At 48.0% G+C, this 15,976-nt stretch overlaps 1 protein-coding gene across 1 annotated transcript in view; it reads right to left on the reverse strand.

Moving 5' to 3' along the window:
* GTPBP1 (GTP binding protein 1) overlaps window positions 1–15,976 on the reverse strand; it is a 39,353-nt gene that overhangs the window by 14,481 nt on the left and 8,896 nt on the right. Inside the window, exons 4-11 of the mRNA XM_037847992.1 lie at window positions 12,809–12,989; window positions 11,846–12,194; window positions 8,816–8,939; window positions 7,852–7,966; window positions 3,427–3,571; window positions 3,108–3,290; window positions 2,193–2,328; window positions 1,381–1,559 (exon numbers count right to left, since the gene is read on the reverse strand). Of these exons, the coding sequence (XP_037703920.1) occupies window positions 1,381–1,559; window positions 2,193–2,328; window positions 3,108–3,290; window positions 3,427–3,571; window positions 7,852–7,966; window positions 8,816–8,939; window positions 11,846–12,194; window positions 12,809–12,989 (1,412 nt within the window). The remainder of the gene's footprint in view (window positions 1–1,380; window positions 1,560–2,192; window positions 2,329–3,107; window positions 3,291–3,426; window positions 3,572–7,851; window positions 7,967–8,815; window positions 8,940–11,845; window positions 12,195–12,808; window positions 12,990–15,976) is intronic.

Raw genomic sequence — 15,976 nt, forward strand, 5'->3', positions numbered from 1 at the left:
AGGATGAGCCTGGTGCTGCAGGACAGTGTCATCAGCTCAGCTGCCCGCTCCACTGCAGCCACCCTCCTTCTCTCAGGGACTTCTCATTCCCTGGCCTGGATGGTCCTGGGAGAAGCAGGTGGCAGGAGGACCAGGAGAGGAGGCAGTGGAGGTAGAAAGATGTTTTCATCCCCACTCAGTGTTCCAGGATGCCATGGCCCCAGGGCTATGTCTCCTCTCCTCCCTCTGTCCAGTCCAGTCCAGCCACCATCCCTCTGTACCTGCCTAGAAAGGCTTCTTCCTATTCTCTGCCCCAGCTGCTCTTCCTGCGGAGAACCTGTGTACCTCTCTGCCACCTCCCACTCATCCAGCTCCCGTCTCAGTGCCCAGCCTGTCCAGAGCCTGGAGAGTTTAACTCGAGGCCCTCTTCCTTGCTAAGCTGGCTGAAACCCAAGCCCCAGGATCCTGCTGCCCTGTAACAAGAACCTGGGGCAAGTTTTAATTTAGGCATCCCAAAAAGACCAAGTCAATGTTTCATCAACTGGAAATATTTAAAGTCAGCTATCAGAAATCTTGAAGGCTACCACTCATGAGTGACTGACTCAGAATCTTCTCTTGTGGCTTAAGTTCAGTCTCAAGCAAAGCATGGAGGAGCCCTTACTGAGCCCCAATGGACTCAGAGGATTACAAAGTGTGCTGGTAGCCTCTGCAAAACTCCCAGCCTATCCCAGGGACAACTAGGCATTAAAGGAGATGAACATATCCCTCCATCAGGGTCCCAAGGGCTCTGATGGGCTTGAGGCAGGTCATTCTGGAGGAAAGGGCCAGCCTGGGACTGACTCCAAGACCGTGAACAGGCCAGGACTACTTGTTTCTTCTGTCTGGAGCAGGGGTTAAACCACTCTATCAAGTACTTCTACACAGGCCAGGGGTGAGGTCTGCAGAGGGCAGAAGGTGGGCTCCAAGGCACTCAAAACAGCTCAAGTCTCAAGGAAGCCCAAGGCCATGCCCCTCCTGCTGTCTCTGACAGATCCCAGCCCAGCAGAGGAACCTGTGCCCAGCACCTTGGAGGCCAACTCTGGCTTGGTGCAGACTCTGCCACCTCTTTTTCCCAGGGAGGGGAATGCCATGCCCCAATCCCATCTTCTCTTCCCCACGGTCACAACCTTGGAGATGGGAGGCCCAGAGACAGCTCTCAGGGGGAGTGGAGAAGACGGCCCCGAGGCCACGCCTCAGAACTATTCCAGCTTCCCCAGAGCAGTGCCTGGTACCTCTCCCCCTAGAAGCTGGGGAGATTCCTCTGGGTTTCTCAAGAAGAGCCTATTATGCTCAGAACTTCCAGAACTGGAGTGGTCCCTGGTGCTTTATCTAGGGAAGGCAGAAGATCTGCCCAGGCTATACCTTGGTGATGGTGCCCACAGCCTTAGTGCGGCCTTCCCGGAATACCAGCCGCTGGTCTATATGCAAGTACTCAGGGGTCTTGATGAAGCGGAAGTGCACGGTGGCCTTGTCCCCGGTGCGCAGACAGTCCTTATCCATGCTCAGAATGGTGGCTGTCTGCCTGATGCTTCCACAGTGCACTGCCAAGGAAGCCATAAGGTCAGGACAGGCTTGAGCTACCCCCTGGCCTCAGGGTGGGGAAGGATCAGCATTAACTCTGGCCTAAAGACCTTAGGGAAGCCGAGTGTGGCTACGTGAGCCAGAGGCTTGCTCTTGGATCTGATCCTGCTTCAAACTCTCCCACCTTTTATTCCAGTTAGTCATCTCCCACCCCGGGGCTCTGGCCCTATACAGATACTGCTCTTAGTTCCTAGAATATAGGGCACTCTGTTTGCATGTGTGCCTCCTCACTGGACTGTGAGCTCCTTGAGAGAAGGGCCCCTGTGCATTACATCTTTGCTCCCAGCACCTTAGCACTAGTACTTGGTACACGGGAGCATTCAGTAACTATTCAACAAAGGAATGAGAATGAGCTCCTTGAGGGCAGGCCTGGGTCTCCAGAGATCGGCACAGAGGAGGCACTCAGTCGGTATTTGCAGGAATGAATAAACACCATGGCTCATGGGCAGAGCAGAGGGGACAGCATCATTGAAAAGGAAGTAGATGTGCCTTTTGGTTAGAGCTGAAATTTTGGGGCTTGGATCACTGGAGCACCACACTGGGAAGTTAGAGTGGAGTGGGCACTTGGACTGGCCGGGCCCTCAGACACCTACCCATGGCCTGGTAGCGTGGGCTAATCGTAGTGGGGTGGTGGAGAACGAGAATCTCAGCCTCAAACTCCCAGGATGCTTGGGGATTCAAGCGTGGGGAAACCATCACCATGCCCTTCCGGATGGACGAGCGCTTGATCTGAAAGGAAGAGGGAACCCCAGACCTCAGGGAAAATAATGCCTTCTGATTCTACCCCATTGGTCCTGGAGGACTGGGTGTCCTTCTGGGAATGGGAACCACCCAACTCAGCCTTGACCCCTCACCACACTAGAACAGACCCTTTCTAAAGTGGGCAGTGCAAGGCAGACTTAAATGCTATGTGGGAAGGCTTTATGCAGGAATTGGCATTTTGGCTGGGCCCTGCAGGGTGTGTGAGAATTAAATGGTTGGTGAGGGGGAAAGGAAGGCAAGCATTCAGGTGGAAGGAACCAGGTGAGCATGACATAACTGCTGGAGGGAATAAAGGAAGTCCCATTTCTCCTGGTTGATTTGGTTAGAGGAAAGGTAGGTGACCCCATAGCTAGCACTAAACCCAAGCACAGAAGTCTAGATGGGAAGAGGATGTGACATGGACTCCAATGCCCTCCTGAAGAAGGACCATCTGTACAGCAGGGACATCTCTACTCTATCCGACCTCAGCACTGTGCTTGGGGCACCCTGCTCCTAGGCACTGGAGGGAGGAACAGAATTTAGGAGTCAGGCAGGCCTGGGTCCAAATCCCAGCTTTAGCACTTACTAACTTTGTGCCCTCAGGCAAGTCACTTGGGCTCTGTGAGCCCCCAGTTTCCTCTTCTGTAAAAGTGAGGTAAACTCTTCCCCTGCAGAGCAGCCATGAGGATCAGAGGTGGTGAGTAAAGCAGCTGACCCAGAGCTCAGCAGAGCAGAACCTAAGGGGAGCTTCTGGTATCAACACTCACCTTCTTCAGCGCGAAGGAGGCCGTCTGGCCCCCCCGGACCTCCTTCACAGGCATGCGCTTGCGATGGATCGATTTGACAGCAATGGACAGGAAGTTACCCAAGGGATCTGGGCCCAGCAGCAGTGTGTCATTCAGCTTGATCAAGCCTCTCAGTGTTGTTCCTGACACTACAGTCCCCACACCCTGCAGAGAAGACAACCCTAGCCCAGTAAGTCCACCCCACTTACCCCATCCCCACTCCAGACCTGCCCCCCGAGTCCCTGAAAGAAGTGTCCACCCCAGCCTCCCACCCTGCTTGGTCCCACCCGAGGCCACTCACCGGGACAGAGTAGGTATCATCAATCTGAAACTCGGCAGGTTCTTCCTCCCTGTAGCTGGTGCGGGGGGAGAGGAGGTTGAGGAACATCTTCAGCAGATCTAGGTTCTCACCTGTAACGTTGGAGATCTGGAATATCGGGCACATCCTGAGTGGAGGGTGAAGAGAAAGGAAGAGAGGCACTCAGGTGGCCTGCTCCTGCCCTAACCCAGGGTGGGCACATCAGGTGGGCTCCTGGAGCAGCTGCTGCTGCGACTGTCCCACCCATCCCTTACCTGCCCCCAGACTAGCAACTCCTAGCCAGACCTGCTCTGAGGCCATCTTCTCTCACCCAGTTCTGTCTCTGAAATCTGTCCCCTCCTCTCTGTCCCTCTACCACTGCCCTGTTTCAGGCCAGGTGACTGCTTCTTTTTTCTGAAGCATATACATGCTTGCTTAAAATCCTCACCTACCTTTCCACTCCAGAGAAGACAGCCCAAATTCCTTCTCCCAACCTTCCTGGCCCTTCACACTTGAGCTGGTAGCCATCTCTCCAGATTTATTCCTCTCAAATTCCTATATTCCAGCCAGACCAGAGAACTTCCTCTTCTGACAATGCTTTGCAATTACTTGCTCCCATGTATTTGTTCACTTTGATACTTCTGTCTGAAATCCTTCCCTCTTATCCAACTACCAACCTTCCTCCTCCTTCCAAGTCCACTTGCTGGATGGGATGCTATGCCAGTTTGAATGTATTATGTCCTCACAAAAAAGCCATGTACTTTGATGCAATCTTGTGGGGCAGACGTTTTAGTGCTGATTAGATTGGAATCCTTTGAGTATTCCCATGGAGCTGTGACCCACCCAACTGTAGGTGATAACTCTGATGAGATAATTTCCATGGAAGCGTGGCCCCACCCATTCAGGGTGGGTCTTGATTACTGGAGCAGTATATAAGCTCAGACAGAAGAAGGAAGCTTGCCACAGCCAAGAAGAACTCTCTGAAGAATGCACAGGAGCTGCAGATGAGAGACAGTTTGAGGACGGCTGTTGAAAGCAGACTTTTGCTCCAGAGAAGCTAAGAGAGGAAAAACACTCCAAGAGCAACTAAGAGTGACATTTTTGAGGAACTGCAGCCTAGAGAAGAACATCCTGGGAGAAAGCCATTTTGAAACCAGAACTTTGGAGCAGACGCCAGCCACGTGCCTTCCCAGCTAACAGAGGTTTTCCAGACACCACTGGCCATCCTCCTAGTGAAGGTACCCGACTGCTGATGTGTTACCTTGGACACTTTATGACCTTAAGACTATAACTGTGTAACCAAATAAACCCCTTTTTATAAAAGCCAATCCATCTCTGGTGTTTTGCATTCCGGCAGCATTAGCAAACTAGAACAGATTTTGGTACCGGAGAAGTGGGGTGCTTTTGCTGCTGAGTTTGCAAATACCAAACATGTTGGAATAGCTTTTTAAATGGATAAGGGGAAGATTCTGGAAGAATTGTGAGGAGCTTAACAGAAAAGGCCTAAACTGCTTTGAAGAGACTGTTTGTGGAAATACAGACTCTAAAGATACTTCTGATGAGGCCCTGAACAGAAATGATGAATGTGTTGTTGCAAACTGGAAGAAAGGCGATCCTTGTTTTACAGTAGCAGAGAATTTGGCAAAATTGAGTCCTGGTGTCAAATGGAAGGAAGAATTTGAAAGCGATAACCTGGAATACTTAGCTGAGGAGATCTCCAGACTACATATGGAGGATGTACCCTGGCTTCTCCTTGCAGCTTATGGTAAAACACAAGCGGAGAGAGATAAATTTCAAACTGAACTCTCGGGTTCAAAGAAACCAGAAGCTGATGGCTTGGAAAATTACAGGCTTCCAGGGGTTGGAATCCCAGAAGCTACAGCCCAACGTGAGGATGTAACCAAACATGGAACCCAGCCGCCATTTCAGTACAAGCCAAGATTGGAAAAGGAGTTAAGGAGAAAGGATTTGTGGAAAGTCCTATTGTCTGATGGCTCTGACCCGTGCGCTTCATGCAAAGCCAACAGAATTTTTGCGAGATCTTTACAGACAGAGATGCTACTGGTCTGGACTGGAGGAGACAGACAAGGAACAAACTGAAGGAAAATTTTCTTCAAAAACAGCCATGGAGGTTGAGGTCTGGAGTCAAGAGGTCTCAGGCTGTGGGAGCAGAGCAGACCACATGCATGGAAAGGGTGAGTTTGCCCTAGAGGTCAAGGGTGGGCCTTCTGCCTCGATGCTCAGGAAATGTTCTGCCACCCCAAGTCCCAAAAAGGGTGGAGCACATTACCAGGGAATTAGGGAGAGCCGGGCTGCCACCACACCGTTCTGAAGGGGTTGAGTGTGTGCCCTGGAGATGGAAGGGAATCCGGGAGCTGCCCCGATGTTTGAGGAGGGTGGGGCCGAGAAGGTGGGCTCCCCAATGTGTGGATATGTTGGAGCACTCACCTAAGTGTTTGGAGAGGAAAGGGCTGCCACAAGCGCCCTTAGGATGGGTTAGACTCCTGCTCTCTCAAGCCCCAAGGATGCAAAGTCATTCTGTTAGTGACTCTCGGACTTTGAAATCTAATGGAGTTTGTCCTGCGGGTTTTAAGAACTGTTTTGGTCCTGTTAACCCTGTTTTCCTTACTGTTTCTCCTTATGGCAACAGGAATATTTATCCTATTAATATGTCCCTCCTTTGTATATTGGAAGCATATAACTCGTTCTAAGTTCACAGATCCAAAGCTAAAGGAGAATTATGCCTTAGGACCCACCATGCCTGTAATTGATTTTGAAGGGCTCTTGTACTTAACTTTTGTTACTGAAATGATTTAAGTTTTTGCGATACTGTGATAGGATGAATGTATTTTGTATTTGGAAAGAATATGTTTTTCTGGGGTCCCAGGGGTGGAATGTGCCAGTTTGAAGGTATTATGTCCCCCAGAAAAAGCCATGTACTTTGATGCAATCTTGTGGGGCAGATGTTTTAGTGCTGATTAGACTGGAATCCTTTGAGTATTTCCATGGAGCTGTGACCCATCCAACTGTAGATGATAACTCTGATGAGATAATTTCCATGGAAGCGTGGCCCCACCCATTCAGGGTGGGTCTTGATTACTGGAGCAGTATATAAGCTCAGACAGAAGAAGGAAGCTTGCCACAGCCAAGAAGAACTCTCTGAAGATTGCACAGGAGCTGCAGATGAGAGACAGTTTGAGGACGGCTGTTGAAAGCAGACTTTTGCTCCAGAGAAGCTAAGAGAGGAAAAACACTCCAAGAGCAACTAAGAGTGACATTTTTGAGGAACTGCAGCCTAGAGAGGAACATCCTGGGAGAAAGCCATTTTGAAACCAGAACTTTGGAGCAGACGCCAGCCACGTGCTTTCCCAGCTAACAGACACCACTGGCCATCCTCCAGTGAAGGTACCTGATTGCTGACATGTTACCTTGGACACTTTATGGCCTTAAGACTGTAACTGTGTAACCAAATAACCCCTCTTTTATAAAAGCCAATCCATCTCTGGTGTTTTGCATTCCCGGCAGCATTAGCAAACTAGAACAGACGCTTTCTGCATGTCTGTCTCACCTGACTACATCTGATCTTCCTTATTCCCCACAGCTGCTAGAATAGAGCCTGTACAGAAAAGGCACTCAGTAAAATGACTGAATTGAAATGAGGCCGACTCTCAAAAGTACCCCCTCTGCTGGCCGAATAATGGTACTGACGACAGTGTCAAGGCAGAGCCATAGGCAAAAAAGTCAGGCTTTATGCAACTTATTTTTTGCAACTCAGGAGGCAAGACGTGCTCCTGGACAGCCCCAAGAGTTTGGGAGAACGAATGCAGTCAACAAACTGCACTATTATCAAGAGAATATCTCTGACCAAGGAGATGGACATCCTGAGGACAGGGATTGTGCCCAAGTCAACTCTGAATCCTCAAGGCCTAGATGAAGAGCTTGGCACAGAATGATCATGCAATAAATACTTATGGAACGGAAGGATACATTAGCAGGCATTTGTCAAAACTGATCTGTGGTTGAAGAACTTTTAAGAAACAACAGTACAAAAAAATAATAGTTATAAAAATGGCTGTGAAGCTATAATATCCCAGCCTGGCACTGTGCTTAGTGCTTTACATATCTCACAAGATAAAATCATACCTACCTCACAGATAAGGACACTGCAGCTCTCAGCTGTGTCTCCAACATCAGGGAGGCCAGCACCTCTGTCTGAGTCACCTAACATAGCCCTTGGGCAACAGTGCTGACCGGGAGGCCCGGTGCTAAGACCAGAATCTTCTATTCCGTCCAATCCCTGAATAGTGGGAGGTGTTCTGATGTGGTATTTCCATGAGACCTAAGGCCCAAACTAATAGCCATTCTGGACCTTTCCCTCACTATTGCCCTGCCAGAAAGGGTGCCGGGAGTGCACGCTCCCCCCATTACCTCTCAGAGCTGAAGTTGGAGGCCGTAACAATCACGTCATCCTTGCTCTGCACCAGCACGGGGATCTTCCGGCAGCCTGGGGACTTCAGCAGGCGCTGTAACAGCTTCAGGGTTTCTTAAAGGGTGAAATGGAACAGAATTAGGGGGATACAACCTTCTCTTTGCCAGGCTTCCAGGGCAAGATGGGCCCACTCATCACTGATGCAAGCAGGAGACAGATGGACCAGTGTTAAGTGCCACAATGCCTGAAGGAACAAAAAGGAGGATCAAAACTTTGGATAGGTATGTGCTGCTACAGCAGAGACAGCACAAGTGGGGATGTTTTCTAAAGCAGTAAGTCTGAAACCCACTTGATTTCTTCATTCTCTAGAAGACTCACATCCTGTATGCAATTGACTTGGGGGGCCCCAAGAAGGACAATGTTCTTCCCAGAATGCACTGCTTCCTAGAAAAGGTTACACCGGGCAAAAGGATCGCTTGGACATTTATAAACTGTAGAAGCCCTCAAGAAGGACACCTCTCCTCTTCTACCATCTGCAGCAATGTGGAAGAAATGCACGAAGGCCTAATCCCGCAACCTGTGTTAAAGCCTTTGTTGCTAAAACATCATCAGACCCTCTGCCCAAATTTCTCCATATATATCCAGCTTTGAGGGTAGAGCCCAACCCTTTGTCCCTGGGGCCATTTGAAAGGAGGTACCAAATCAGGCATCTTAAGGATCCTGTATTTGGAACTGAAAGGAACAAAGAACCGGGAATGATTCTAGGCTGGGCCCAAACCAATATCTAAACAGGAGGGAAAGAGGCAGAAGATTCTGGGCTGGTGGAAATTCAGGCCAAGACCTGAGTACAACAGAAGGAAGCAGAAGATTCTGGGCTGAAGCCCTAGCATCAGACCACCAAGGAGCTAAAGTGGATGATAACCCTAAGCATAGAGCCTGCTGCTAGCAAGAAGCTTCACCTACCTTGCAGGATGTTTGCAGGACACATGTCAATCTTGGTGACCACCACAAAAACTGGCACATTGAGTGCCAATGCCAAGCCCAGGTGTTCCTTGGTCATCCCCACGATGCCAGCATTGCTGCCCACCTGCCCCGACACAGAAAAGAACTGTCAAGCCAAGGGAGACAAAGAATGCTGCCGAGGAGGCCCAGAGGCTCAAAGAAGGTGGGGTGAGAGACAGTGCCCACCTCTGGGTTGCCAACAGAACAGACTCACAGGGCACAAGTTTAAGGCCAGGAGCAAAATGGCTGGAGACGAAAGCTGGGCTGGGCACAGAGCACCTTGACCTCTGACACAATAATGTGGGCTATCAAAATCTGAGGAAACAATAACAATAAAACAATAAAAAAGATAAGCCCAGGTAGTCTGGGAAAATATCTAGGACCATTAAAGTGGACTCAGCTTAACATCCGTGGCCCTCAGTTTCCCCATCTGTAAAAGGGGAAGATAATGATACCTACTTTAGAGGGTCACTGGTAGTTTAAATGTGATTACATATGTAAAAGATCTAGCACAGAGCAAGCACAAACTGGGTGTTCAAGCAATAACAGTAAACGGTAAGTGTTTTAAAATACAATTGTAAAGGCTGGTTAAATAAATTAGGGCACATACACAAAATGTGTGGTAAAAACAAAGAGGAAACTCTTACCTACTGATATGAGATAATCTCTAAGGTAGGTTTTCTTAAGGGAGAAAAAGCAAGGTACATAACAGTATATATAGCATGCTTCCATTTGGGTAAAAAATGAAAAAAAGAGGTGACTGGTTCATTGATTGAAAAAAACAGCTCTAAGGCATCTGGGGACCATCTAAAATAATATAAATACTTATAGACTAGATACTGGATACTATTGTTTATTTTCTTGGTTGCAATAATGGGGAAAGATTGTGCTTACTTTGAGGAGTTGTTAGCTGCAGTATATGGAGGTGAAGAGTCACAATGACTACACCTCTTTCAAAGGATTCAGCCAAAATATATATATATATACTCATATGTATCCATCAATATAAAGAAAACTATGACAAAATGCTAATGATTATTGAATCTAAGTGTAGGATTATGAGTTTTCATTGTACTAGTCTTCCAACTTTTCTGAATGTTTGAAATTGAAGAGGGAGAAAAATCATTTGCTGGTGTAAGTACAAAGTACCTCTGGAAGAGATACAAGGAACTATAAACACTGGCTGCCTCAAAAGAAGTTGGATGGCTGAGTGACAGGAATGTAAGGGAGATTTTTCACTATAAACTCTTTGGCACCTTCTTATTTTTGTACATAAATACGAATGTAATTTCTAAAACAAAATTCAAAGAAAATGTGCCATGACACGTTTTTATAAAGTGCTTTATACATCCCAGAGTGTTTTCACTGAGATCCTCTCATTTCATCACCACAGTTCACAGCCAAGTCACCACTCCACTGGCACAGCTGTCCCACGCCTTGTGGCTTCTCTTCTTCCTACACCAAGACAGCTCCACTGTCTTTTCCTTCGTGCTTCCCACACCCTCCAACACCTTTCCAATCCAACCTAGACTTGCTTTTGTTCTTCCCAACCTGGGAAAGAGCGTGCTTTATTGTTCTGCCACCTATATATTTCGAAGACTTTTTTTTTTTTCCTGGAAATTGATTGCCAAACAACCATAATGAAATATTTCATTATTTTTTATAGAAATTTTAGATATTTGGACCATAGCCTAAAAGTCAGGTAACAGGCACTATTTTGTCAGGGGTGAAGTTATTTCCATGACTTGGTCTTGCTCACTGCAGTTCAATTAGAAAAACATTTATTCGAAATTGGTTTAATTTCATCCCTTCTTAATTTCAACCCCCCAACTGCCCCAAATGTGCACTATGGATCTTTCATCGAGACCCCCTCCCGAAGAGTGGCTTTCCTCAGCCCAGACAAGAAAGTCAGATAGTGGTCCCTGGCATGCTAAAGAAATGAGAGATGAAATCAGGCTGATATCCCAAGAGCTTTAGGCAGAGAGCTGACAAAAATTGTCATACATATGTTCTGCCTCTCCTTACTCTGCAGTTTGGGGACAATGTGCCTGAAAGCCTGTGTTTGTGGAGTAACTTGTTCAAGTTTGCTGTGAACAGATGCTTGTGTTTACTGCACTTATTAATTGAAGCAGCCGGAGGAATCAGGAAATGGAAAGGGCTTTTGGGAAGGGCCTGCCAAAGGAAAACTTGCTCTCTCTCTCTGTAAAAGCTTTGTGCTAGGTTATGGACTTCACGGACTCCCGATCTCTGTCCAGGGAGGAAGATAAGCAGGACACAAATGCAAGCTTGGCAACATGATCCAATGGGGAAATCCTCTGCTCCCTTTCTTTTTCAGTTAATCTACATGATGAGCTGCTTAAAAACCTACACACACTAAGACCACAAGCTCTATGGGAGCCCCAGGAACCAAGACGCCTTGTCACTGCTGCATCATCTGGCCTAGCACAGTGCCAGGCACACAGGAGCCTCTTAACAAGTGCTTGTGGACTGGCTGGTCCTCTTCCACCTGGCTTTGGAAGAGGACACCTTTCAGGCCCCTCCTGAATGCTGCCTGTGCCTCCTCATTGCACTCTCCTCCACTTCTTCCCTAAGCATACCATCTCTGAGCATGCCACCTGGTGCCATCTCTTCAAAGTAGCCCAACCCCAGAAGAAACCCTCCTCCATGCCACTCCCAACAAGAAGAGAGGTCTGCAAATGGCACCTTGCTTTTTTTCACTAAGAGGATCCCTTCCTGGTCTAATCTAGGGGAGAAGATCAAGGTACACCCCTTGTGATAAAGAACTGTAGAACTCAAAGGACTGGGCACCCCTGCAAATCTTGTTATACTTACCCAGTGTCCAAACCTCACACCAACAGGCCTCAGTCTCATAACTCAGTACAATTTCAAATGCTTGCACATAACCATACCCCGAAGAATAACCCTTTGTTCTCCCTGGATACAGCTCCAGGGACACTGAAGCCTCACCTTCCAGGAGTATCTCACACTTACCATGAGCATGCAGAAGTCAGGCAAATGGCCAGTCATGCCAAAGACAGTGGTCTTCAGATATTTCTCATGGCCAGCCAAGTCGATGAAGGTAATGACCTTAGTGGACTTCTCACAGATCTTTGTCCACTCCAGGCTGCCACCGTGGCTGTCTGGCTTGTTCACCACATTGCCTTCGCTGTCAAAGCCCAGAATGTCGTTGCCCACACTGCTGGTGCGACCAGATTCAATCTCATGTTTGTGGCGGAAGAGTTTCTGGCGGGCAAAACCTCGGCCATTGTCCAGCTCCCCATGTGTCAGGACGCCCAGAAGCGTGCTTTTGCCAGCATCTACGTTGCCCACTACTGCCACCCTGCGTGCACATGAACCCATATATCCATGTAAGAGTTAGTGGGTAAGCAAAGTGAAGAGACAATTCAGAACCTCAGTATCTGGATCTATAAGTATAGGTTCAGCCCTGAGCCTCTCCAGCTCACTGTTCCCCCTATTCAAGGATGAGCATACTGGGAATTGTCCCTGGAGCTGTATCCAGGGAGAACAAAGGGTTATTCATAAGGAACTGGGCTCTACCAAAATAGCTATCCCTTAACCTCCACTAGCTTCCCCAAAGCTGCCCTGCAGGATCCTCAAAGCCAAGAGAGACATAAAATGCTAACTTGACCCTGCTCAGGTGTTCACCCCTATTCCTCTAGCTTTCTAGCCTCAGAGGCTGATGGGAAGGCAAATGCAGCCCACAGAATGCATGGTTGGCCCCTCTCCACTCTTCCCAAATGGGAAAATTCAGGGTTGGGGAAGTGTAGAAATAGAGAAAGGAACAATCACGTCCCACTTCAGAAAAGAAAGGGAGTCAGGGTGGGAGAGGAGCTGACACATGAGGTGTCAAACGTTCAATCACCATCTCTGTGAAGTCCCTGACCCCAAAGTCATGTTGAAAGGGGACTGGGAAGTACTCTGTGGCCTCCTCACCTGACTTCCAGGAAGTCATTGTCTCCTACTCGTTTCCGGACCAAGTAATCACGCACACGGCCCCCAGCTTCTTGACGTTCCCGCAGGAGGATGACATCAGCCTCTATCTGTTCAGCCATGCTCTTCACTGTGGCATAGGAGGCCTCCATGTCAGCTTCACTCAGCCCATACTCAGTGCCATCTGGTGATAAGAGCCCAGACATCATCAGGAGAGAGGGGGTTCTGACCAACCAGCCTGCCAAGAAGCCAGCCATTCAATCACCCCAACAGAAGCTCCACCATGAGTGCTAGAGAACACAGCTCTCTCCACCTGACATTTTTCAAAAACTTGGGTACACACATCATTAATACATGATAGTGCCATAGGCTTCCCATTAAACAAGGCATTCATTAATTCATTTCAACCACAATCATTAGGTTTTATGCCAAATCTCATGCTGGGTACTGGGAATACAGATGTCTTTAGCAGGCTCACAGCCCAGCAGGAGAGAGACAGGAAATTAATTAACTGCAATACAGCTTGAGTGCTATACTATAGACATGTATGAAGAGAACATAAAACAGGAGCAACTGGCATTTCCTGGGGAAAGTGAGGACAGCTTTGTAGGGTGCTGACTCAAGCTGGGTCTCCAAGTGCGAGAAATGAGCCTGCAGAGCAAGGAAGAAGGATATCCTAGACAGAGAAACAAAGCATGGAGCATGGCAGATCCTGGCATGTTCAGGGACCAGCAAGCAGCTCAGCAGGTCGAGAAGCAGGATGGGTAATGCCAAGTGGCAGGAAAGCACATGAGAGGTGAGAAGCTGGTATGGCAGACCAACATAAGGTGGCAGCAAAACACTTATGTACCAGGCCATGGGAGCCTTGGGGGTATAGGCAGGAGTAATGTGATCAGATCGCTGTGGGTTAAGTTCTCTTGGACAGCAGTATGGAGTGTGCATCAGCAAGCGAGAGGCCAGTTAGAAAGTAAGTCTAGTTATCAGGCAAGAGATAACGAGAGCAGGAAGATGGAGAAGTGGGGAGAAAATTTAGAATTATTTTAGATAGATTTTTAATTGAGGTAGCTCAGGTGAAACGTCCAGCAAGCAGCTAGAAAAATGAACCTGAGCTCAAGATGAGGAAGGGAGTCAGACAGAAGGACAGATCAATCAACCAATCATTTATTGAGCACCTACTCTACAACATCTCCATGTTAGGCACTTTCCACACGTTAGTGTATTTCAGTCCCACATTAATTGCCCCAGTTTCTCCTCCTGCGTTCCTGCCTCAGAGAGCATATCTGCTGCTTCCCCAGGTGAATCCCTCCAGCATGTGCCCACCCTCTGCTCTTGTACCACCTCCCAGGAACCTTTCAGCACCAATTATTCTCCTCTCATCTTCTTTTTCTCCCCCTTCACTTCTCTCCCTCTATACAAGGTCAAGTCATTCCTAAACTAAGAAAAGGAAAATCATACCCCTCCCCCCTCAGCTCTGCTTACGTATTGGTGCTCCCATCTCCTCTGTTCTTCCTTCTACCACTAAGCATCTCAAAAGAGTGACTGACACATGTTGACTATATTTACTCATGTCCTACCTCACTCTGAATCTGACAGCTCCAAAAGAAAGTGCAGTTTTCAAAAGTCATGGATCGCCTTCTAACTACATTATCAAATGTCCTTTACTTGACCTCTAAAGCATTTGACCCTGCTGATCCCTGCCTTTTCTTCCTAAAGCACTTTCTTCCTACCCTGCTTGCCTATCACCTGAACCCGCCTCAATTGCCTTCCATCTCTGGTTCTTCTCTGTCTCCTCTACTGGCTCCTGCTCCCATTCCCCTAAAGGCCAGTCTCAACCAGCAGTCTTCTACTTTCCTCTAAGCTTTTCCCTTGGCCATCCCGTTCTATGGTTTCTACTTTATTTTGAAAACAAAAAATATTCATTTCTAGGATCATCCTCTTCCCAGAGCCCCAGACTGAATTTCCAATTGCCAGGAAGATAGCTCCTAGAAATCTAAAGTTCAAACTCCACTCTTTTTAAATAATGCAAAAACTAACAACGTTAATAAAGCATTTGAGTCCTCACTGCAACTCCATTAGGTAGGCATTACTGTTCCCTCTGAATGGTGGGGTAAATAGAAACCAGCAACTTCTCAGAGCTGGCAGGTAGCAGAGAGGCCAGGTGAGCTCGGAGTTTTCTGATTCCAAACCTACAGCCTCTTCCTCTACCAGAGGTTCTTCCTGATGCCTGACCAGTTCCTCCTCCTGCCTTCCCTATTTCTGATTACACCTTCCTTCCCACTAGCACATATTCCTATTGGTCCAGTCTTCCTGGACTTCTTTCCCTTGACCCTGCTTATTTACCTTTTTTGCCAATCTCATTGCCGCCAGCCTGATTTAGGCCCTTATTCTACTGAATTACCACAACAGACTCCTAACTGGTCTTTGCAAATCCAGTCTCTATTCCCTCCAACTCCTCCTGCCAAGATGCGCAAAGCTTAAGCTCCCAAGTAAGCACAGCTCTGGTGTCACCACTTCCGAGTCCAAGCCCTTGAATGGCTCCTCAGGGCTTATGCATCCATTCCCAATTCCTGAAAGGTCTCCTCATTTATTCCACACCCACTCCTAGTTCTCCTCTTCTGCGCTTTGTCCCAATGCAAGTGGGCCATTCACTACCCTGCACTTTTCCAGCTCTACACCTTCCCTCATTTATTTCCCACCTCTAGAATGCCCATCAGTACCTCTCCACATGTCAAAATCCTACCCTTTCTGCTCAGAACCCTCACAAATGTCCGTACTGCCCCTTATGGCATTTACCACATGCCACCTTCTGGAAAAGTGTTTTGGATATATGTCCTCCCCCTACTAGATATAAGCATCTTGGGGAGAAGGACTGACTCTCAAACATCCCCTGCATGCCCATGAGGAGTGCTTCTCTTTTATCAAGTCCTCAAATGTTTGCAAAATGCAAAACACAGGAACAAAGAGGGAACAGTTGGGCTAAGGAGTTTCTAACTGCCTGGCCAACTCAGGTCTGAAAACCTTCCGGGCTGAAGAAGGACTTGATGAAGTGTTCTGAGAAGGCCTGCTAATCCTGCCATTCTGGCCAGACTTCCATTTCTATTAATCCTCCCTTGCATCTGGAACACAAAAGCAGGGCTTTCAGGTCCTGTTCCACACCAATGAGCAATCACC

This window comes from Choloepus didactylus, chromosome 8, assembly GCF_015220235.1.
Source record: "Choloepus didactylus isolate mChoDid1 chromosome 8, mChoDid1.pri, whole genome shotgun sequence".
NCBI classification, from domain to species: Eukaryota; Metazoa; Chordata; class Mammalia; order Pilosa; family Megalonychidae; genus Choloepus; species Choloepus didactylus.